This window comes from Ochotona princeps, chromosome 7 (assembly GCF_030435755.1).
Source record: "Ochotona princeps isolate mOchPri1 chromosome 7, mOchPri1.hap1, whole genome shotgun sequence".
In the NCBI taxonomy this organism is placed as follows: Eukaryota; Metazoa; Chordata; class Mammalia; order Lagomorpha; family Ochotonidae; genus Ochotona; species Ochotona princeps.
In genome coordinates this window covers 81,658,648-81,681,555 of record NC_080838.1, presented here as the reverse complement: position 1 = coordinate 81,681,555, position 22,908 = coordinate 81,658,648, and the positions used below count along the sequence as shown (strand labels likewise).

Here is a 22,908-nt window from a genome sequence, read left to right as displayed (position 1 = left end):
GGCGTGCAGCTCCACGAGACAGGAGCACAGCTCCTGCGGCCCTGGGCTGACCGCTGTCCCTGGAGGCACTCTGGTTTTCACAGCATTTGGCCATCGAGTGAACCATCTGTTTTCATCTTGTGCTTAGCCACCACTCAGTTCATGGGCACGGCCGCTGAGCGAAAACACGGCTCTGGAGAACACGCTGTCCCATATCTCATTTCAAATCCATCGCCCCGTTCATTTTCATACACATTTGTGTGGCTGATACAGCAAGGCATGAAGGCATGGCTTAGTGGGTGTGGAAGGACAAAACCAAATGTGGGGTCAAGCGTGGAGAGAATTGAGTGGACTCACCGTTCACAACCAAAGACACCACGTGGCTCTGCCTCTCCCCCGTGATGGGGTTGGTGAGGATGATGGTGTAATTCCCAGTGTCTTTTTCGCTTGCTTCCATGATGGTCAGCACATGTCCCACCTTAATCGTATGATTGGACTCCAGGAGTCTTCCATTTTTATACCTGTGATTAAAAAAAAATACAGCATTTAGTGTGGATGGAAGGATTTTTTTCATGAGAAACAACCCTTCTCGTCTCTTTCCCACACTGACCATTTGATCTCAGGCGATGGGTAGCTGATGTATTTCACAGGAATTCGTACTCGCTCCCCCACCGTGACTTCCACCAGAGATTCCATGCCACTCCCAAAAGCAACAAAAGGCTTTTCTGGAAGAAAATAGACGTCATCATTGTCAAGACTGTCAGCATGTGGGGAGGAGTGCCTGCCTTGGTGATTAAGGGTGGAAAATAGGTAAGATTGTGGGATTCCCCACCCTCTCCTTGCCCAGGTCACATGCCAGTAACTCCATCCATGTCCCCTGACTTGGTATACCATTTTTCCTGTCCCAGTGCGCACCCCTGCAAGCCTGCTGGTTGCTTGGAACTCAGTTTTAGCACTTTTTCCTCTCGATAGCTTTAAGTCCTCCTGGGGTGCCCCTTCTACCTTGCTCCCCTGACACTCCCTACGCACCACCCTCCTCATACCACTCGTTGATGTGCCATAAGACCCACCCTCAGGACTCTCTACGCCATCCTCCAACCTCAGAGCTACATGACCATTTGTGTATCTCCTGATTCTCTAGCTCCGGCCTGATTTCTCTAGGTTCTAGGTTTATATACTGAAGCTCCCACTCGTGTGTCCAGTCAGGATGTCACCCAAGATGGCCTCCCCAAATCCCTCTCTCTTCTCCCCCAGTCCCACCAATCTTCCCTCTCTCAATCATACCATCAAGCTCAAAGTCATCTTCCTCTATTTTCCCTATTTTCCTTTTGCACCTGCAGCCAATGAACCAACTAGCAGGTCTTGGGGACATGTTCTAAATTCATTCAGAAAATATCACTTGTCACTAACTGCACCTCTACCCCGCTCTTGTACCTTGCAGTTCAATCATTGCCATTAGCCTCCTAGCTTGCCTGCCTAGGTCTGCCCTTACCTCCCCGAAGTATTACCTATAGCAGAGAAACCTATAAAAACCAAGCTAGGACACCTCTCTCTATCTTGTTCATTCATGCCCTTTTATAGAATCCAGAATCATAACTAAAGCTTGTAAGTAGGTTGCCATATAAAACACCATGAACTTTGAAACATGGCCTTGAATGGAAAAGAATAAATGAATAATGAAGTCACTCAAAATGCCACAGAGAGTAGTTGAATTCTACTTTCTCCAATTTGCAAAGCTTATGATTACTCAAGCATGCCTCTCAGGCTTGTGGTAAAATTAGTACAAATGCCTTGGATTACCATGGTAATCATGCTAACAGCAGCGACAATTGTGACAATATTTAGGGCACATTTACTAGATTAATTGATCTTGTGTCTAAAGTGTGCCTCTGAAACTAAGTCCCTGACTCCATGGCTATGCTCTTGACTTTCACACCCTGTGGCCTCTCTGCTAAAAGCTCAAAAGTCTCTTCTGAATGAGCCAAACAGGAGCAAGGTGAGAGGACATTTGGCCCACACTTGTAACAGAGTATTTGGGGTTGTATCCTGGCTCCACTCCCAGTCCTAGCTTCCTGCTCAAGTACTCGCTGGGAAGTAGCAGGTGAAGGCTCCATTAGCTGTGCCCTGCCACCCACGTAGGACACCTGACTCTTGCTTTAGCCTGGCTCAGCCCTGGCTGTTGCAAATGAAAACCCATACATTCTCTCCCTCTCTCTCACTAGTCAACTCTAACTTACTTAAATTCTCCCAGCACAGCCACATTCCCGAGAGGACTATGCCTTACCATGGACCCTGACGAAAGTGCGATTCCTCTTGGTCATCAGCCCACTGGACGCTGCACAGGTATACCAGCCTTGGTCACTCCGGGTTACACTCTCAATCGTCAACACACTCAAAAACTTCTTCATTTCATTCCCAGACTGCGTTTTTAGGTCCCGGTTTACAGGTTTCTTATGCTGATGCAAAAAAAAAAAAAAAAAGGGAATTGATACAATTGCCAAAGCCCAGCATAACAGGACCTGGAAGCTTCTGGAGACCCAGAAAACCAAGTCTTCACCATCAGCAAACACTAATAGGGACTTCTAGCATCAAACTACAAATAGATTAGGTTTCAGGAGACTCAAATGGAACCACCCATTTCACAAGCCTTAAGGAGCAGGCATGAGATGGATGTAAACTGCAGGACAAGCAGATATGACCTTGGTTTAAAGGGAGCTGTGTCGTGTCAGCTCTTAATGGGGAAATGGACCAAACACTTTGGAGGAGAGTGGGTTATGCCACCTCCTATGATGCTGGCATCCCATGAGTGCAGATTCAAATACTGCCTGCTTCACCTTCAATCCAAATCCCTGCTAATGCACCTTGGAAAGCAGAGGAAACCCTTTGCAACCCCTTGAGAGGCCCAGACAGAACTCCAGGTGCCTGGTTTAACCCTGGCCCAGTCTTAACCATTGTAACCATCTGGAAACTGAATCAGTATATAGAAGATCTCTCTCTCTCTCTCTCTCTCTCTCTCTCTCTCTTTTACTTTCTCTGTAACACTGCTTTTCAAATAAATAAGATTAGGGTGAAAAACCTTCAGAGGGCAAACAGCTCAACATGGAAAGATGCAGTTGTAACAGAAAACCAACACTCATGGGCTGCTTGGAGCAGTGACGGGCAGATCTTCTTGCTGGCTAACATTGAATGCAATTCTTTTTAAGCGAGTGTGCATATGTGAGTATGTGTGTGAGGAGGCCCTTACATTTTATCTGACCAGAGAACCCCGATCACTCCAGCGAACTTCGTTGAGCTTATTATCAAAGCCTACAGGGATCTGGTTTTGAAATGCCAGTGTTACCTTTGGAGAAGGGTATTCCCAGTTGAAGTCCAGTCCCACGTTGAGCTCGGTTCTCGCTGTACAATTTAAGACAAGCTTCTGCCCCACAGATAGCTCCACCTCGTGAGCGGGGCTCATCACCACATCATATATCCTGTACCCTAAAGCAGAGTGGGTGGGGGGACAGACAGTGAGCAATGCACGCCTAGAGCTTGGCACAGTTATTTTTCAATAATGCAACTTTTAAAATTTCCACCACATTTCCCCCCCAAAGGTTTCATAAATATTTGGGAGCCTCTGGGAAAGGGCCCTATAGATTTACAAAGCAGTGCTTCCAGGGTCCCAGTGGGCTGGAAAAGAAGGAAGCTCTGAGTGGTCAGGAGACTGGAACTTTCCACAGAACAGATCCAAATGAGAGAAACTGATGCCAAGCCGTGGTCATGCCACTGAACTGCTCACACACTCATGTGAGAACATTTCTTTTTCCATCTTGCCCTTAGCAAGGAAGGAGCAAACCTCAGGAGCATGGAAGAGATGAATTCGTGTAATGGCTTGCCCAAAAAGCATGTCCTGAGTTCAGACTTTTTTTTTGTTTTAATATTCCATGTCCCTGACCCTCTGTCTTCATAGCCAGGATCTTAGCACAGGATTTCGCACTGAACTGTCCAGTGTTCGCGATATGCCAAGGCGAGGTCATCTTACCTACAACCACAACTATGTACATAATTGACTGGTAACTCTCATCGTGAATTTTGGCCTCACAGAAGACCATGCCAGCGTAGCTGATCATGTGGCTGGGGATGGTGAAACCCGTCCTGCTGTCCCAGGAAATTCTGTTGCCATCAGGAACAAACCTCTTCTCTGGATACCTCTGCGAAATTAAAAACAAAAGTAGCAAATATGTAACACAGGACTGTCCACAAACGGAACCTATGTCTGATAATCACTGAAGAATTCATCTTAATAGCAACTGGTTTTATTCATGGCCATTTTAACCCTTCCTAGAGATTCTTTTAAAACTCACTGTGGATATTATATTATAAATAGACTACTCATCTTAAGATTACCTCACAATTATAAAACATAGGGCTAGCATTGTGATGCAATAGGTAAAGCCAACATCTACAGCGCTGGCATCCCATCTGGGTACCAGTTGGAGTACCAGCTGCTCCATTTCAGATCCAGCTCGTTGCTAATGTACCTGGGAAAGGCAATGGAAGACGGACCAAGTGCCTGCTCTCCTACCAGCCACGTGGAAGACCCAGAAAAAGCACCTGACACCTGGCCCAGCTTCAGCCATTATGACTATCTGGAATGGAAAATCTCTCTCTCTCTCTCTCTCTCTCTCTCTCTCTAAATATATATCGGCCTCTCTGTAACTGTGCCTTTAAGATAAATAAAACAAACCTTTTTTTTAAAAATGTAAAACTTAAAGGTGATTGAACATGCAACTTACAGCACAAAGTGACACGTTCAGGTTTGAAACGGATCCCAGGCATGGAATCACCACAGTCTTGTTCTCAGTAATGTACACAACTCCATGTTGATCACTGACAGAAGCAATAAACGGAGATCTGTAATCTAGAAGGAAAATTAATCCCATCAGTAAATAAATATTGTTTGCTAGAAAAACCGATCACCTTTCAGGTGCGTAAGTTCTTGCTGAAGAAGTGAGGGATTAGATATTACACCTCATCCAGACAAGGAAGTCCCAGGCTGGTCTTCTCGTAGCCATCGGACCCTGTTTGTGTATAAAATGAGAAAGACAACTCCTTTTGTAAGACCCTTCATCAAATAAAACACATTTTATTGACATCACATTTTAACAGTCTGTAAAACTCTTTTTTAAAATAAAACGCTTTTCCTTTCAAATTTAAAATTAAATCTGTAGACTTGACCCGCAACTTCTACTAACATTACAAAACTAATTTTCAATCTTCGGATGAATAGCATAAATATTATAAAAATAAATGAATGATCACCAAAGATCTTGAACAGGAAACAATTCATCAACTTTTAGGTTTGATCCAGTTATACAAGAGACTCTCTAGGGGATCGTTATAAGATTCTGAGGACTACCCAGAAGATGCTCCCCAGAAACAAGAGATGTTCCTGACATAGTTACTGCATTTAGTCTAAGGTTCAACAGTCAATAAGCTCTTGAACAACAACATTTGGAATGCCACCATGCAAAAAGCTGAGAAGAAACCTGAAGAGATGCCATAGTTGTTCCAATGCAATTCATACGTTGGGGAGTGGCCAGGGCGTCGCTTCACCCCTAGACGGACATGACATGGGTGGAGTTGCACCGGAAATCTCAGACAGGGGAGAGCTCATCTCCCTGTCCGCAGCACGCCTGCCCAACCCAGCGTTTTCAGAGCACTGGGTGATGTCTATGCCAGGGAAAGAGCTAATTCAAGCCAAGGGGACAGAGGCGCCTAACACCCTTGCAGCAGCCCAAGTCTTCCTTCCTTCCCAGCTGGAAAACTCAAAAACACAGTCAATCAAGTTCCCCACATGCCTGAGCCATTATCTTGGGAGGCCAGCACTCACTTCCTGGCTCCATCCACGACTGGAGGGAATGGAGTCAGAAGACGGAGGAAATAAGGTGGGGAGCGGAAGGGACATGAAAGGCTTATCCGCGGGGAACGCTGCAGTGTTTGCATTCCCACTGTTAGCCTTGGTGGCCAAAATCTTGGACAGCTCTCCTCCTAGAACACTAGGCTTACACAGGAAGCAGAACTGCACGGTATACCAATGACAGGTAGTACACAAATAAACAGTGCCGGAGGATGCCACTACTTAACTCTGCCTACCGCTCACCCTTGTGGTATGAAATATGACATAACTTGTTTACAGAGCAAGCCCCAGGATGCTGAATTAATCCTTTGCATAAGAGTAAAGCTATTCCATAAACCAAATTCTATTTCAGTACTCCTCTCCCCACAAAAAAGGAAATAATAATTAAAAAAAACAACCACCCATCCTCTCAAAATCAAATATTTACTGTAACTCGTGGAATGGATTTTTTGCTTGTCTCCAGGTTTCCTGAGTTGGAGAGAAGGAAATATGGGGATACGGTGGGAGAGGCCGAGCTTGGTGCATTTCCAGACAGGCTGCAAGCCGGAAATCCTTACAATCTTCCAAGACAGCCTCATCCCCAGGGCTGCTAGATCAAAAGGAGCAAGAAATTCTCCAAGATTCCAGCCTCGCCTCTCCAGAATCCTGCAGAGGAGCGGGGAGGCACCTAGGGTTCTGCGAGACTTTGCTTACCCCAGGCAAAAACTAAAACCTGGTCTCCAGCGCTGTGCAAGACAGCAGCAAGAGAGGCTGTCCTGACGTGCTCGCCACTACTCCGCTGCCTGGCCCTGCCCATCAAGCACACAACTGAAACCTAACTGGGAACATGCAAGGATGTTGCTCGAAGCTGATGTTGCACGTGTTCTGCAAAAAATAGAATGCTCCTGACCAGGGGACCCTCCAAATCCTCTTTATTTGCCTCAAATCCTCTGGGACACAAAGAAACAGAAATGCCACGTCTTTTATAAGTCCATCTCCAAGCCAAATAAGATGTAAGGCTTGCATGCCCTCATACTATATGGCATTGTTGGCATCTCAATTAAGCTGGGTTCTCCTAGGAAAGCTGAGTTAGCATAAGCATCCAGAAGCAAGCACACACATACCATGAATCCCAAATATGTACAGCACTGCTGTGTTACAAGGATGGTGAAGTTGTCCTCCTTGGTATCATGCCCAACGTTCAAACTCAACTAGACCATGTAAAGGAAGGAAGGACACGGTGTCACCAAAGGACCTTAGAAGCAGTCTGAATCTAGCTACACACGGCAGCGATGGTCGTTTCTACACAGCCAAAGCAGGAAAAGAAGAATTCTTACACACAGCAGAACTCCAGGCCCCACGATGCTTTCCTTCTGCATTCCTGGGAACATCTCCTTCGGGTTGTAGATAGCCTATCTCGCCACAGAAACCTCCCCATAATTCACCTCCAAATCTGCCTTGAGCTCAAAGATCTCCAGCTCATGGCAAATACCAGAAGGCTCCTTACAGGCCTCTGCAGCCAAAGGTGAATGCAGATTTCCCTCAGCAACCAAGATCAGAATCAAACAAGTCGGACGAAAGTGAGGCAACGTGACCTGTGCTCCACAGCTCGCCCATGAGTCACTTCTCGGGGGAGGCCACGGAGAGGATGGGTTTTGTAAACTCCGCCTGACCAACAGCCTCTGTGCCAGACTTCTGTTGACCTCGATTCTGCTCCACACCTTTTGCGTTTTCTCACCCGAAAGCCCATGTGGGAAATGCATGCTGGTTCCCCACTTACCCTGGACGTAGACGTAGACAGTGGAGGCCACCTTGGTATCCTGGTAGCAGCACTGGTAGGCTCCAGTGTCGTTTCCAATCACTCTGGGAATTGTGAGTGTCTTGCAGAACAAGTCGTCACTGCACTCCGTCACCTGCATCCTTCCCTCAGAGGCGCTCTGGTTGTTGGGCCAGACCCAGTCCAGCTCCCTCTGTCCTCTGAAACAATCATTCCAGGGAGCTATTAGTGGGAAGTGCTGCACTATGAGGCTGTCTCTAAGAAAACAGAGAGTTTGAATCTCCAACTCCTCAAAGCCAAAGCCTCCAGGCCTTCAACTCATGCTGGCAGGTTAGATCATGACCAAAAATACATATACAAATCACACATATTCCATGTCAGAAACCACTTCACCACGTAAAGAGTTTCTAAACATTCTCATTAAACCACACATTCATTACCTGACCAAACACCTGCTGTGTGCCAAGCATTTTTAAGGACTTGGGAATACAGCAGTAGACAGGTCAGACAAAAACCAGTGCCTTTAGGGGAACTTAATCCAGTTGGAGGACAGACAATCAAAAAGTACTCAAGGTTGGTCATTAGGACAGTGGAGCAAAAATAGAGAAGACGCAAAGAGTGAAGCGATCTGGAGGAAAGGGCTTGATGAAGGTGGCCATGTGAGCCTCGAGGGTCACAGGACTCCGTACAGGGGAACGGCATACACAAAGCCTTTGCACAGGAGCACATCTGGAGGGATTAGGACTAGCAAGGAAGCCAAGGGAAGCAGATGAGAGGGGGACCATGGGCAGAGTAAGAGGTACATTTGGGAAGAAAGGAAGTGGGGACCACAAGCCTTATAGGATCTTGCAAGCATCCCTTCAGAATCAGACAGCTTCCACCCACCATTACACCCCCAGGTCCCAGGGAGCACAATCAGTACCAACAATACCTTCATGCCAAGAATGAAGTGACAACTATGTGAACGCATTTCATGGCTTCTTCAGAACATAGGGAAGGTCTACACAGACAGCACATGGAAGAACCACTGGGGATCTTCAACAATAATTGTTTGCAAAGGTAACAAAGAGGACGTCTACTAGAGTGTGCCTTGAATTAGCCACACTGTGGAAACAGCACCTGCACAGAATTCTTTCTCAAGGGCTGGGGATGGGCAACTGGCCCTTGACAAGGGTCATAGAGTAACCTTGTGCACTTTGCAACTGGCAGTAGATCTGCATCATTCTACTGAGCGTTAGGTATTCAGCAAGTGTGACACCAAAGCAGTCATGTGTCCTTGGTTGATGCTTGCCCCAACACTCTTCCTGAAGGGCAGCAGGACCTCTTCCCATCACGGTCTCTGCCCCCAACAAACCACAAGTCTTTCGTGCACTGTCACTGAATTACACACCAGTCTTCCTAACTGGGCAGAGCTAGGAAGATAAAAACTAAAGACCCCTAGTTCTCGTCCAAGAGACGTTTTCCCACTCATTAAGACCCGTGAAGACGACTTGTAACTGGCATTCGGAGACACATGCAACCCATGTCATTCTGCCCTTGGGCAGAATATTCTGTCAAATGGCTGGCTACCTATTCAATTGCTACTAATACAGTAAAAATTTTATCATACAGTATGTTGTTACAGGATATATATATATACATATATATATATATATATAAAACCTTAATGGTATGTCTTCAACTTGACTTATTTATTGAGTGATTATCACATACTAGGTACTCTACTGGTTTAGAAGCGTGCATGTGTGTGTGCACGTGTGTGTATGTGTGTGCGTGCGCGCACAGAGTAGCTGAAAAAGATACCCACCTATGGTAGAGAATGTTTGAGAGGAAACTTTTCTCATTTTTTTCATGAAGACATCAGTTCTTAGACATCTCCCTCGCTGGGAACAATGGCTACAACTTTATTAGAATTCTGTTGTCATGAAAATGATTTTCCCTCAAAAAGCAAGGAACTATTTCACACACAGAAAATATCCATCTAAAATGAATCCTTACCTGCAAGTAATTCGGAGAGTTGAATTAGCCATGATTGTAAGTATGTCTTTCTGTATGCTAAGAGTGGGTGATTCGGGCGAGACACTGGGAAAACCTAGAGACAAAGAAATGAATATCATGACCACTGAGTTGGACCTGTTAGGAAACACCTTCCAGAAACAATGCACACGCTATAGTTGAAAAGGCCTCTGCACCATGCATTGTATAAAAATGGGACTTTGCTTTTCACCATTCCCAGTAAAAGTTCACAAGCTGTGTCATAACAGGAAGAATGGGCAGATGCTCATAAATGAACACAACAGTCTGCAGTTCATGGAGCTCGGGTGGAGTTCCTGTTTTCCTGCACTGCCAACTTCAAGGTCTTACAAAAGGATATGGGACATTGAAACCAAATGAACCTTCAGCTGATGATCTCACTCCCTTGGGAAAGGACCCACTGACATTTCTTATAAAGCATAGGATGTCCACATTTGCTTAAATTGCTGATTAATGCATACTGCCCAGGGAGATCGCGCCACCGTTCCTGAAGCTGGGGGAGGGGCACAATGCCTCGTCTCCTGTTTCTTCACGGATTTTCTGGCACACTTGCTCCCTAACCTCCGTGTCGGGGCAGAAACAACAGCCCCTAAAGACCGTGTTTTGAACTGGAGAGAGGGGCTGTGGAAGAGGAGGCATCTTCCAGGTTCATATATGCAAGCATGTGTATTAACATACTTTTTTCTCGAGAGTGCTAAAATATGATGATGATGAATGACCATTGGGAGCTCTCAACTTACTCATCAAAGCTCAGAGCCTAACCTGATAGCCGGCTTGGAAAAAGAAACTGGTTCTTCACCTAAAGTCTTAAAGAGCCAGGAAAACGTCACAGGACAGACTCTTCACCGTTTGCCACCCTAACACCAGATAGGCTGGCTGAGTTTTGCTCAATTACACATGATGGACTACCATGTGTTAAAAACGCATCCAAGAAAGCAAACCCATCCATCAAGTTAGGGTGTTCACAGACATCAAGATCTGCAAGATAACAGCTTAAACATTGAGGTAGACATCTGGAATGGTCAAGAGACAGATTAAGAGCAACACTTTGGAAGTATGGTTGTGGCACAGCAACCTAAATCACCAGCTGCAATGCTGGCATCCCATATGAACGCTGGTTCATGCCCCAGCTGAATGTACTTCCCATCCAATTTTCTGCTAATGGTCGGGGAAAAGCAGTAGAAGATGGCCCACGGTCTGGGCCCTGCCATCCACGCGGGAGACCTGGAAGAAGTGCTGGCTTCTGGTTTCCAGCTCACCTAGACCTAATCATCACAGCTTTCTGGAGTAAGTACCCATGGAGGAAAGATCTCTATTTCTCTGTCTCTGTAAACTTGACTTTAAATAAATAAGTCTTGAGAAAAAAAATTCCACATCCCATGTTAGAGATTTAATGGCTGCAGCTTTCAGCTAACAAACACAGTAGCAGACCAAAAAAAAAAAGAAAAAGGCTCATGCCGTTAGACTCCTGCCATTCATGAAGCAAACCTGGATTAAGTTCCTAGCTCCCAGCTTCAGTGCTCGCAAGGCCTGGTCATCACAAGCGTCTGGGGCACGAATGAGCAGCTAGGGTTGGTTGTGTGTTTCTATCTCCATCTCTGTCCCTATCCCTCTGTGTCCCAAATATATAAACAATAAAGAAATTTTAAGTAATTACCCAAGCTTTCCAACTCAAACCAACTAAGTACAAATGACTCCTGAGGTCTAAACTAGCATTGACCTTGTTGTGCAAATAAGAGGGTACAAGCAAATCTGAGCCAGTATGAATAAAGAGAGTGCAAGCAACTATTCAGTACGAATGCCCAGGGCAATGAGTCCCTGCACCCCAGCACGCACAGCAACAACTGACTGCACATGGCTCGCACAGCCACGCAGATGTGCAAAATCAGCTGCCATAACTGTAGATTTGTAGGTCAAATCATTCTTTTTAAAATGACCTGGAAGTTGAATTACATCAAGAAATCTCAGAAACCAGTTGACACTGGTACTGACTGGAGCAGTGGGTCTTGAACCTTATCCTCCACCCCCAGCCCCAGGTCCACACATTCACACTCTCACAGGAGTTCCCGGGAACTAGCAGAGAAAGCTCACACACGCACACACGGCTCTGGATCTTGGCAGCCAACACACTTAATTAATTAGCATAACACTTTCGATTATGAAGAAAGTGACTGTCTCCAAAGCAGAAAACAACAGCAACAAAAAAGTGAAAGAAAAGTCTTCCCTTAGCTGTAGACAAGAAAAACAAATGACAACAATTCTAGTGAATGGACACAGATTTCCAATCTGACTGAGAACTCTAGGTTGAGGGACACGCTGCAAACAATGATTTACTACGACTCACACAGTCTTCGCAGGAAGGAGTCTGTTCTGTGAGCATGCTGCTGTGTGAGTCGCAGGAGTGGGCTCCTTCAGTAAGCTATATACACCCCAACACCAAGAGAGGAACGCTTGAAGTCTCCCATAAATCAGTAGTACAGCTTATCTCACACTCTAGACACATTAGCTATGCAAAAATAAAAATGTCCTCTATTCACGGGAAGCCAGGAGAACACCAGAGCATTCCAGACATGTATCCACCAGGGCAACACTTTGACGAGGCCACCATCTCTCCAACGGCCTATGGCACAGCCAACACTCATTTTTTTTCCCACTAATCCTCCTTCATTTTCACCTGCAAATCTGAGTTCTCTTCTGGAGCAACTTCTAAGCAAATAATTCGAAGAGCTATATACACCACCACTCATTAAAAAGCCCTCGATGGTCCAACCCCAGCGCCAACATGAATTCCATTTTTGCACCGTACCTTCCGGCTCAAAGCCAGGAAGGAAAACAACAGTGCCCCTGTCTGCAAATATTGGTGGCACTAATGACAGTCCTGTCCACTCAGGTGAGTCACTCACTCCCAAAGGGCAACCCCTCATCCCGCTTGGCAGTGCTAAGAAATACTCAGCCCTTCCAAGCAACTCGCTTCTTTGTGGGATGTAGAACAACGAGATGCCCCTGTCCTTTTCCTCCCAAAAAGAGGGAGAGGAAGGGGGGGGGAAGGAGGAAGGGGGGAGAGAGGGAGAGGGAGGGGGGAGAGAGAGAGAGAGAAGGGGGAGAGAGAGAGAGAGAGAGAGAGAGAGAGAGAGAGAGAGAGAGAGAGAGAGAGAGAGAGAGAGAGACCTGTGTCCTTGCTGGAGTCGACCCTGATGAACCAAGGCATTATTAAGAAAATTCAGTAACTGCTGACAGATGATCTTGGCACTATGTATGGTGAGTATCTTGGAAGACATTGGAGCCATTTCTACCCATCCAAGTTTAGAAACTTTTTCCTGGGATGGCTTGTTTTTGGCTTTTTTGTTTTGGTTTGTTTGGTTTGGTTTGGGTTGGGTTTGTTTTTTTTTTTTTCTTTTTCTGATGTCCCTTCCCTTTCTTGTCCTCCAAAGAGCAGAAAACCTGGAAATCAGCAAACTGTGAGAGGAGGGAGGGAGGAGGGGTGATGAGGAAGAAGAGAGAGAGGAGTTGTGGGGTGGGAGGAGAGACGACAGCCATCACATCAAAAATGTGTGTGCTTCCCATCTTCTGGGAGCTGGGATTTAGATGGCAAGAGAGGTGAGTGGAGCCGGCACTGCAGCTTCTGTCCCTGCTCTAATCCCAAACACTGAAGCCCTTTGAAAGATGTCAAATTACTTTATGCAGGACACTGTTACTAAGAGACTCGGGGAAGCTGTCACAACAGGGGACATCAGCCCCAATTTCTCTCCCCACTTCGCTGCTGGGAGACAGGCGGACCCGCACCAAAGGAAAAACTAAACTTTCCTCCACTTCGAACCTCAGCTCCTACAATGAATGGGCGTGCACCTGCATTGGAACCGGAGGGGGACAGTGGACCCAGGCCGGTTCCACTCCCCCAGAGGCGAAGCGGAGTGCACAGTGCATCTTGGGACGGGGTGATCCCCGGCGGCACAGGTCCACTCCTGCGTCCCCCAGCGTCAGAAGGTGTGTACAGGACACGCTCCAGCAGAGGCCCTGATGGGAGAGCAGCACAGTGGGAACAGACCTGGGCGAGGGTGCTCGCTGGAGCCTCAGTTTCCCCATTAAGAAATGAAAGAACACAAGATGCTGAGCCCCTTCCAACTCTCCAAGCCAGTGACTCCAAGTTGATTCGAGTCTCCCGGTCCTCTGGGCATCCCCCTTCTCTCCATCGCTGCCACCCCCACCCCGACTCTCCACCTGGGCTCCTGGGAAGGGGTCTCCTTACCCACAGTGACGGCCCGGGTCTCCACGCAGAGCCACAGAGCGACGGCTAGCAGCGCCTTGCTCGCCATCCCGCAACTCGCGCGAGGCGCAGTGCCCACCACTCAGGCGCCAACGCCTGACTCCCCTTGTCGGACTCAAGAGTCTTGGTGCAGGACCCAGGAGCGCAGAGGGCAAAGGGCACCCTGGCCCGGAGAGGCTGCTGCAGGAAAGTCTATCCTGATTGCGGGACGAGCTCTGGGGGTTTCTTGTGGAGCGTGCCCCAGGGATGCCCCGCGTGGGCACAAGAGTCCGCACTCAACCTCCGCTCCCGGGGTCCGGACACTCAGTGTTGTCCGGGAGCAGGGCCCAAAACTTAGAGCGCGGGGCGGGGCCGAGGGCGGGACCGGGTCTAGGCGGGGCTCCCTGAGCAGCTGGCTCCGCCCTTTGCCAGGGACTGGGCTGAGACCCCGGCTCCCCACGCCTGCTCCCGCGCCCCTTCTCCCACCTGCCCAACCCTGCACAGTACCCTGCGTGGTGCCTGGGAGAGAGAGACCAGGCGAAGCAGCTCGCTGGATGCACACAGAGTCCGCGCCGGGCTCTTAGCCACCGCGAGGTTCGGGCGGTTGCTGGTGCCCTAGTTTGGGGAAGCATCACTCGGAGCGCGGCAAGGGACGCTGCGCCCTCGCCAGGCGCGTCGAAGCGCGGGGCCCCTCTCCAGCGGGGGATCTTGAATAGGGCTGTTGGCTCACCTTGGCAGCGGATTAGACCATGATTTGGGGTTTTCTATCGGTTGTCTGTTCTGCCTGGTTTAGCGCCCGCGGCGGTAGTTGCCTACGCGCATTTCGCGGCGTCCGGGCGACCTCGGATTGCGTGGATTTATCCTGCGCACCCCGGAAGGCGTTTCCCTGCCTGCCTCTGGCCAAAACCCGACCACAGGAATCCGGGAGTGGGAGCTACCCACGGCTCGCCCCTCTAAGAGACGTAGCTTGCCCGACTAAGAGCTCCAGGCCTATCCCGGCAGAGCATACAGCCCCGTCAGCCTCAGGCACCCCTGGAGGAAAGCCAGACTACAGCGGACTTCACCCCGGCCGCGCCCGAAGGGGCCAAGCCTCACGCGCGTGGGCCTTCCTCGGGCGTTTTGTGGGTCTGAGTGCTCTGATCGCCACCCTTCCTTCTGGCGTCCCTCCATTTCTCCCCTGGAGAATGTGCGCCTCCCGCATCACGTCTCTCGTCCGGGGTGCATCCAGGTGCTCTGAAATGAAGACGCAAGATTACTATTTTCTACGTCGCAAACTCGTTTCATTGGGTGCCAAATGTGACTTTTCTGCCTCGCTTTGGCAACATCTACTGTGTGCTTCCAAGCTTCCTGGTTGGCTCTTGGAATATTTTAATTCTGAAGTCCTAATGGAGACACAAACTTAAAATTCTTTACAAAAAGCTCTTTCCTTCTGCAGAAACAAATAGGTTAAAGTTTCCTTATCTCCTGGTCAATTCTACGCACCCGTGGATGTAGTTTGTTCCTGCCCTTTCCACACATGGTAGTTTAGTATAAACGCTATTTTAAGCTTTGGCTTTTTTTTCCCCCTCCACTTTGAAATGTACCTTGGAGAGCATACCACAGCAAAGCTTACCTCAAGCTCCCATCTCTTCCACAGTAACACCTCTTCTCACTGCACGGGATGTACTCATATCTATCTTGAAGGTGTTTGGGAGACATTTGTCTCTTCCTGATGTGGGCGCCAACAGACCTGGTTAAAGGGGAGGGAGGTGAAACATGGTTGGAAGCGGGCAGTTCTCCCCCCACCTCCGCCTCTCCCTCAGCCTTATTTACAATTTGTGACACACGTCTCCCTTAAGATAGCGTCTCCTCCAAACGCAAACCAGAACCTGCAGACCCTCGCAGTAATAGCCCCCTTCAGAAGCCTCAGAGGAAACGCTGCGTCTTTGATGACCACGAGACCAGATTTTGGCAGAGTCTCAATGAAATCAGTCTACCCCCGTTTCCTCCCACGCAGCACTTAGTCTGTTCATGAAGAAATAGCAAAGCCTAGTTTTTAAAAGGTCTGTTCTGATGCAGCGCCTTGCCATTGCCTGCACTGTAAAGCGGACAGATATAGCCATTCCATAGGGCTCCACAGGTGGTGCTCGCCCGCCGCCCATGGAGAAGCAGCAGTGACCGCTAAGTGCAGATTCTGGGGCCACCCTGCACAAGTTTGACTCCCAAGTCTATCAGTTCTATGGTGTGGTCTGGACCAACTTAATATCATAGCACAGTTTTTGCAAAGGTTAACTGAGTGACGGTATGGAAGGTCCCTGGATTAGGACCCAGCACAGGTAAGCAGGTGCACCTTCAGCATTTTGCAAAGGCTGCCTGCTATAACCCATTGACTCCTGCTTGCAGCTGCTAATGAGACTCATTCATTGGGCAACAACTTTTAAGCACCCACTATGCACGAGGCACTGTACCAGGAATTGGAGTTCCTGTGTAGAAAACCATGGCATTAGGAGCACCAAGGGGTGGTCACCACAGCAACCTCACCCTGGCAAATTTGATTTAGTCACAGAGTACTCTCTGTCTCCAGCTGCTCCTTGAGATGTCTGCACACAGGATATACATTGTTCTGATTTGGAGCAGGCTACATAAATGATGCTCTGCATGCCCCAAATTTGGTTACATCACCACCAGTTTGTTGGGCTTCATATGTTAACAAGTAAATATGAAGAAGGCAGAAGGTTAATAAATGTGGGAGTTGCATAAAAGTTCATGTTACTGTTCTGCCTACTTTTTTTTGGAAGATTTGTTTATTTTTATTAGAAAGGCAGATATACAGAGAGGAGAAGAGACAGAGAAGAAGATCTTCTATCCAATGATTCACTCCCCAAGCAGCTGCAATGGCCATAACTGTGCCAATGCATAGCCAGGAGCCTGGAGCCTCTTCTGGGTCCTCCATGCAGGTGTAGAAACCCAGGCTCCTGGCTTGAACCTGGCCCAGCAGTAGCTTTGGGGATCATTTGAGGAGTGAAGATTGAGAGAAGATTGATTCTCTCTCTTGAACTGAATGATGCAGATAGAGAGAGAGTGAGTGAGAGAGAGAGAGAGAGAAGGAAACTCTTTCCATTTCCCAGAGAAGAGTCACAAATCCCTAGTCCCCCACAGGAAGGGCATACCCACTTTCATGTTAAATCCTCTCTGAACTTGCGGGATTGTTCCTGGTTTTGCATGGTAAAGACAATGTTTCCCAATGGTATCCTTCCCCAACACTGAGAAATAGTCAGTGACAGCAGAGAAGTTACATGTTCTTTGTACATAAATTCAGGAAGCCAAAGTTTCCAAAACATTGTGAATAGCCCCTAGAGGCGCAAATAAAAATTTTCTCTGAAAGCAATGTTTCTGACCGTTCATTTCTAACTACCATGCCTGGGTGCACATGATAAAATAAAACCACTCAGCAAGAAACACCTCACAGAGAGGGGAATTTTAAAATAAAATGAAAAGTCTGACTTCTGATCTGATTAATAAGCCTCTAAAAGTTGGCCAGGCTGGTGTGGGCAGGTGACAGGCTGTTGGAGAATGGGCTCACATGTCTGACGCCATAACGTTAGCCCCACCTCCAGATGTGCTGTCACCAAGCACCCCGACAAGGACAGGACACACTCACGTTGTCTGTGGACTTGCAGCTGCAGCACTGACGCTTCCCAATCCTCAGAAACCTCAACCTTGCTTCTCCCTAAAGCTAAGCTGCTATCTCATGCTTTTACTCTTCCTTCAGGAAAGTTCTTGAAACAGCAGAGTCCAAGAGTGGGATGGACAGTTCTTCTCAGTCGTGACCCCGTCCAGTCCCTCCACGAACCCCACCCCAAGGTCTGCTCATCACCTGACACTTGACACTGACATTGACGCTGTCAGTGCTTGCCCCTGGCTTAGCCCCTGTGGCTCAACCCTGAACACAGGGATTCCACCCACCACATGCTCCTCCAGGGCTTCCTCATTCAGCTGTCTTTATTAGAGAGACAATTCCCTAACCAGCACTCTCCAACTCCGACCTCCCACCTTAGCAGTAGGCTGCAACCTCCAGTCCTCAGACATCTCCATGGACACATTCCACCTGTTCCTTAGCCTCACAGTGTCCACAGCTGAACTCTGTGTCTCCATCCATTCACTGTCTGCTTCAGCCTGCTCATCTAGACCCTTCCAGATGCTTGGATTCCCTATTACAAGACCATATTATTTCCTGATCCTTTTTGTCACCCAAACCCAACCTCCTCCAAACCTGTGTATCTCTCCTGTCATCTTATTTCTGTTCCTCAGACAACCCTGATTCATAACTCCCTTACCTTTCCCTGGGCCGTTTCAGTTCAGTCATCTCGCTGCTATCCACACAATCTTCCTAAAACACTGGGCTCATTTGCCCTTCACATTTGATAATTGTTCATGCACACACAGAGAAATAGTCTTCAGCTTGGTGTTGAAGGATTTCATTCTTTCCTGCTCCCTACTTATGAATGCAGCTTCCTGTAATACCATAAACTTTCTCTACACTCGCACCATGAAGGAGCCATTGCCTCTTGCAGAAGACGCTTCGTGCTCTCTAGTCTCTGGCCAGTGTGTTCTCTCTGCTTAGTGCTTTCTGCCAGGACTGACCTATCTGGGCTGTCCTTTTTTTCTTCAAAATCAGGCCCCAAGAGATCTCCACAGCCCATTCCCATTCCCACATCTGACTTACTACTGCAGTATTAAGTCAGTATTCCCTAGGTTAGAAACCATAGGAAAACCAACTTAGGCTGGCTTAAATATAGAGGCTGTGTGGATGTCATCATGAAATGGCTTCAGACTCGATTTGATCCAGTCTCATTGAGTTAGCCTGCAATGTGTCTCCATGGCCTTGTCACTTCTGCCCTCAGTTAAAATAACAGCAAAACAGACTTCACATCCTCATTCCATACCATCCACAACAGAAAACATCTTGAAAAAAACGGAAGTATTTTGCTCTAGCCAAACATTTTACATTCTGTTTCCATATTTCTAAACCAACTACTAAGGCCACGAAGGATCTGAGAGACTCAGATCCATCAGAGTCCACCTTTGAGATGAAGTCAACACTAAAATGGCATGACAACATGGAGAAGGGACTGTTGGTTGGAGAGAAGGTCTGAAGGCTTTAGTAGAAAATGCCTTAGATCAGATGATTGGAACACATGCACTTGTCTTCCTTGCTGCCTTATGAGGTAGAGGACGCAACAGCACAGCTTTGACGCTTCATTAAGCTTACATTCATTGAATACAAAAACATCTTCCTCCTTTCCCCCAGTGATGTCATCATGCAGTAATTAGCATGCATCAGCTCCCGTGTGGCAGGGCCCGGGTGGGAGCCACGCAGTGGGAATCCAAGGTCTACACCCAAGCAATTTACACTGGCTCGTAGATACCGCTTTTCTCCATAAAACACACCTGCTGAAACCATCCCTGAAAGCTCTGCTGTCTTTCTGCCTTCTCTTGTGCTGTTTCACTCAATCTTAGAACAACACTAGTTAGTTAGTTAGTTAGTTAGTTAGTTAGTTAGTTGAAAGGCAGAATTATAGAAAGGAGAAATAGGAACAGAGACAGAGAGATCTTCCATCTGTTAGTTCATCTCTCAAATAGCCACAACAGCCAGTAGTAGAGCTTCTTCCAGGTCTCCCATGTGGGTGCAGAGACCCAAGTACTTGGGCCATCTTCCTCTGCTTTCTCAGGCTCATTAGCAGGGAGCTGGATAAGAAGCGGTACAGCCAAGACTCAAAGCTTATCCCCATAGGAGATGCCTGTGTCACAGGTGGAAACTTCACCCAAAATTGCCAGCACCTATATCACTTAATCTTGCCAATTCTTGTTTCCTGACATAATTGTTCTTTTTTATCTCTTCTTAATGTAGGTTGGTCATCTAAATTCTGATCATCTCCAGGATAGAATTCTAGAATAACCAAGGTCTTATAATCTTCATTCCACGTTATTCTCTTAGCTTCTGTACTCCTCTTTCAGACATAATCTCAATCATCAACAGCTGATGTCTTTTTAAAAATGTATTCACTTGAAAGAGTGACAAAGAGCGGGAGCAAAAGAGTTGCAAGAGAAAGAGCAAGAGTCTATCCACTGGCTTACTCCCCAAATAGCCACAGTGGCCAGTACTGTGTCAAACCAAAGTCTGGAACCTGGAACTCCATCCAGGTCTCCCACACATGTGGCAAGGGCTGAAGCACTGGGGTCTTCTGCTGCTTTCCTAGAAACACCCTAATGGAGTTAGACTAAAAGCAAAGCAACCAAGACTCCAATGTAAGATGATGGCATTGCAGGTGGCAGCCGGGGATGTTGCCCAAAGCACTATGTCACAACCCAACCCGTATAACAACATTTCCAGTATCCTTGAGGGCTTCAAATTAGGATCCAACATTTGACAGCATGAAATGTTTCTATCTACCAGTGAAGAGAATTCCAAGGAAGAAGTAGAAGTGTTTGAATCAAAAGTCTGGAAATAATAGCTCATTCTGAAGGAAAGAATTAAACTTTGCATGATTAGCTCTAACAGAAGTTAAGTGTCTTGTATTCAGGCCTGATGACAGCTACCCCTGCTCTTCCTGAGTTACGCCTTGCTAACATACGACCACAAATGACAGGAGGAGAACTGCTTGGGGAAGATGAGGTGGGAGGAAGACACTGAAGTTGAGTTCCAAGAAAGATAAATCCACTAAATCCACTACTCTAGTCCAGAACCATTGCTGGAGATTGTGCAGTGTGTGACATCAGCCGTCACCACCCCCAGTTTCTCAAGTCAGGAGCCAAATTGCGATTACACTAAGACGTGGAGTCAGTCCTTACATCGAGTTAAAAAGAATCCAACGTCCAACATGAGGACACAGCACTACTCAAGTGTCATACGAGCTTGAGTTTCAAGACGCATACAAGCATCTGTGTACATGTGCTTAGTTATCAGCAGTTAAACAGTGATTACTCCTCAGTCACAAAATCAGGAAGTGACTTACGTTTTCTTTGAGGATCACATACTGCTTTGCATGCACACACGCACAGACAAAAGGTCTTGTGGGGCACATGTAACTGGAACATCAGTATTCCAAAGGACCTGGGTAGAGAGGTGGGAAGATAAGAGGGATTCCATTTATTACTCCATATTTTCTTATGTATTTACTATTTCAAAACATTGACAGTTTAGAATTCTAAAACACAGTTTAGTTGCTGATGATGTAGCACAGAGGTCTAAGCCACCCTGTAACAGAACTCTATTCAAGTGCTGGCTACCACAGTTCTAATCAAGCTTCCCGCTCATACACCTGGGAGGACGGTGGGTGGTCGCCCAAAGGGTTGGATCCTTGCCACCCATGTGGAGACTGGGATGGAGCTCCTGGTTCTCGCCTTTGGCCTGACCCAGGCTTTGCTGTTACAACCATTTGGGGGGTGAATCGGTAGTGAATTGCTAAAGAACTGTTACTTCCTCCTTCCACCCGTCCCTCTATGTCCCTTTCTTCTGCCTTTCTTTCACCCTCTCTCACTCCTTTTCTTTGTGTTGGTCTGCCTTTCAAGTAAATAAATACTTCCTAAAATACGACAAACCTTAACTTAAATAACAAATTAATGCTGTTAACATTTGAGTGTTTAAAAAGCCTGTGAAGGACATCTCATTCTCTCTCTTGGAGATGATCTGGTGAACATCTTCATCCTCCCAGAAGGTGGACAAAGGAGCTCACCTTTGTTCGTTCAGAGGGCACAGCCTCACTCCCCCCCCGATACTGCCAGCTTCCTCATGTGGTTTACAGTAGGTACCAAATCATGACCTTCAAGGAGCCCTAAAGTACCAATCCTAATGCATACAAATGCCTGATGTACACTGTCCCAAGAGTCTGTATACATGATCTCATTGTCTCCTTTTACCAGATCTGGAACTGAGATATAAATCTACACCTTTCTGGCTTCAGAGCCAGTGTCCTAAATTGTGAAGCCATCAGCAGATGCTAATGGTAACCAGATAGTCGCCAAGTCAGTGGTGTCTCTGCCAATGTGGTTCTCTTAAAATTTCTCTGGGTCTCCTCAAACTCTTTTTGAGAGTCTCCTTCATCAAAACCCACAACCACAGATCCCTGGTGATCTGTTTCCCTGCCTCGGGGTACCACCAACACTGCTGGGACACAAAGGAAGGAAGTCTCTTAGAAGCTCTACTGTTTGCCTGAACAATCTCCTGAAACAATCCTAAACTTCCCCTCCTCCAGTGTCCAACAACACTGTCTCCACTTCTCTCCAAGGCCCCACTAGCAACTTATCAAAAGCAATCAGGCTAGTACAACTAATCTCTACCATATTTTGGAGGGTTCTGTTCGCATTTTGCAAAGTCCTACATTTTTAAAGATCTGTTCTGGCAATGTTGAATTTTCAGTTGTCAAAATCTGGCTAGCTTTCCATGATTCCTGCATCACTAAGGCTGCTCAAGCCCGGTGGAAGGTTTTATCTCAGCATCTCTGTGGGACAGCAATGTTGGAGCAGATTCACTGGCTGTGCCGATTGGGGTCTCCCATCAGTGTGAACCAAGACTCGCACCAGGGATGCAGTCATGTGAGAGCTTGGCCTGAAGAGTCTATTGCTTGTGTGTGCCGTTCTCACACTGACTGGCATAATGACCCAGATCCTTACTCACTGTTGAGAATTCCGTTGGGTAGTTGGCTATTCTCATAAGTGAATTTAATATCCTCATGGCAAATGACCAAAGAGAGCAAGGTGAATGCCATAAGAAGCACTGCCAGGTATCCTGCTAGCTCACAAGTCAGCCCCAATCAGTGCAGTAGAGAAATAACAACAGAGCGCGAATAGCAGGAAGCAGAGGTTAGGGAAGGTCATCTTGGAGTTGATAAAAGTTTCCATCATCAGTGTTTCCTGGTTTCCATTATCCAAATCTTGACTATGTTCTGATAGATTTATTCCAAAGAATCTCATGTTCTCTGATGCCACCCTAAATGGCTATGCATTTAAGATTTCATT

General features: G+C 47.1%; 1 protein-coding gene across 2 annotated transcripts in view; it reads right to left on the bottom strand.

The window, feature by feature from the left end:
- KDR (kinase insert domain receptor) overlaps positions 1-14,277 on the bottom strand; it is a 43,865-nt gene extending 29,588 nt beyond the window's left edge. The window contains exons 1-9 of one of the 2 annotated variants that reach the window (XM_058667291.1): positions 13,915-14,277; positions 9,633-9,726; positions 7,638-7,834; positions 4,755-4,879; positions 4,001-4,169; positions 3,320-3,459; positions 2,264-2,435; positions 590-704; positions 337-500 (exon numbers count right to left, since the gene is read on the bottom strand). In XM_058667291.1, coding sequence (XP_058523274.1) covers positions 337-500; positions 590-704; positions 2,264-2,435; positions 3,320-3,459; positions 4,001-4,169; positions 4,755-4,879; positions 7,638-7,834; positions 9,633-9,726; positions 13,915-13,981 — 1,243 coding nt within the window. In that variant the 5' untranslated portion in view covers positions 13,982-14,277. The remainder of the gene's footprint in view (positions 1-336; positions 501-589; positions 705-2,263; positions 2,436-3,319; positions 3,460-4,000; positions 4,170-4,754; positions 4,880-7,637; positions 7,835-9,632; positions 9,727-13,914) is intronic. The other variant, XM_058667290.1, reaches the window with a different exon arrangement.
- Positions 14,278-22,908: the final 8,631 nt, after the last annotated feature.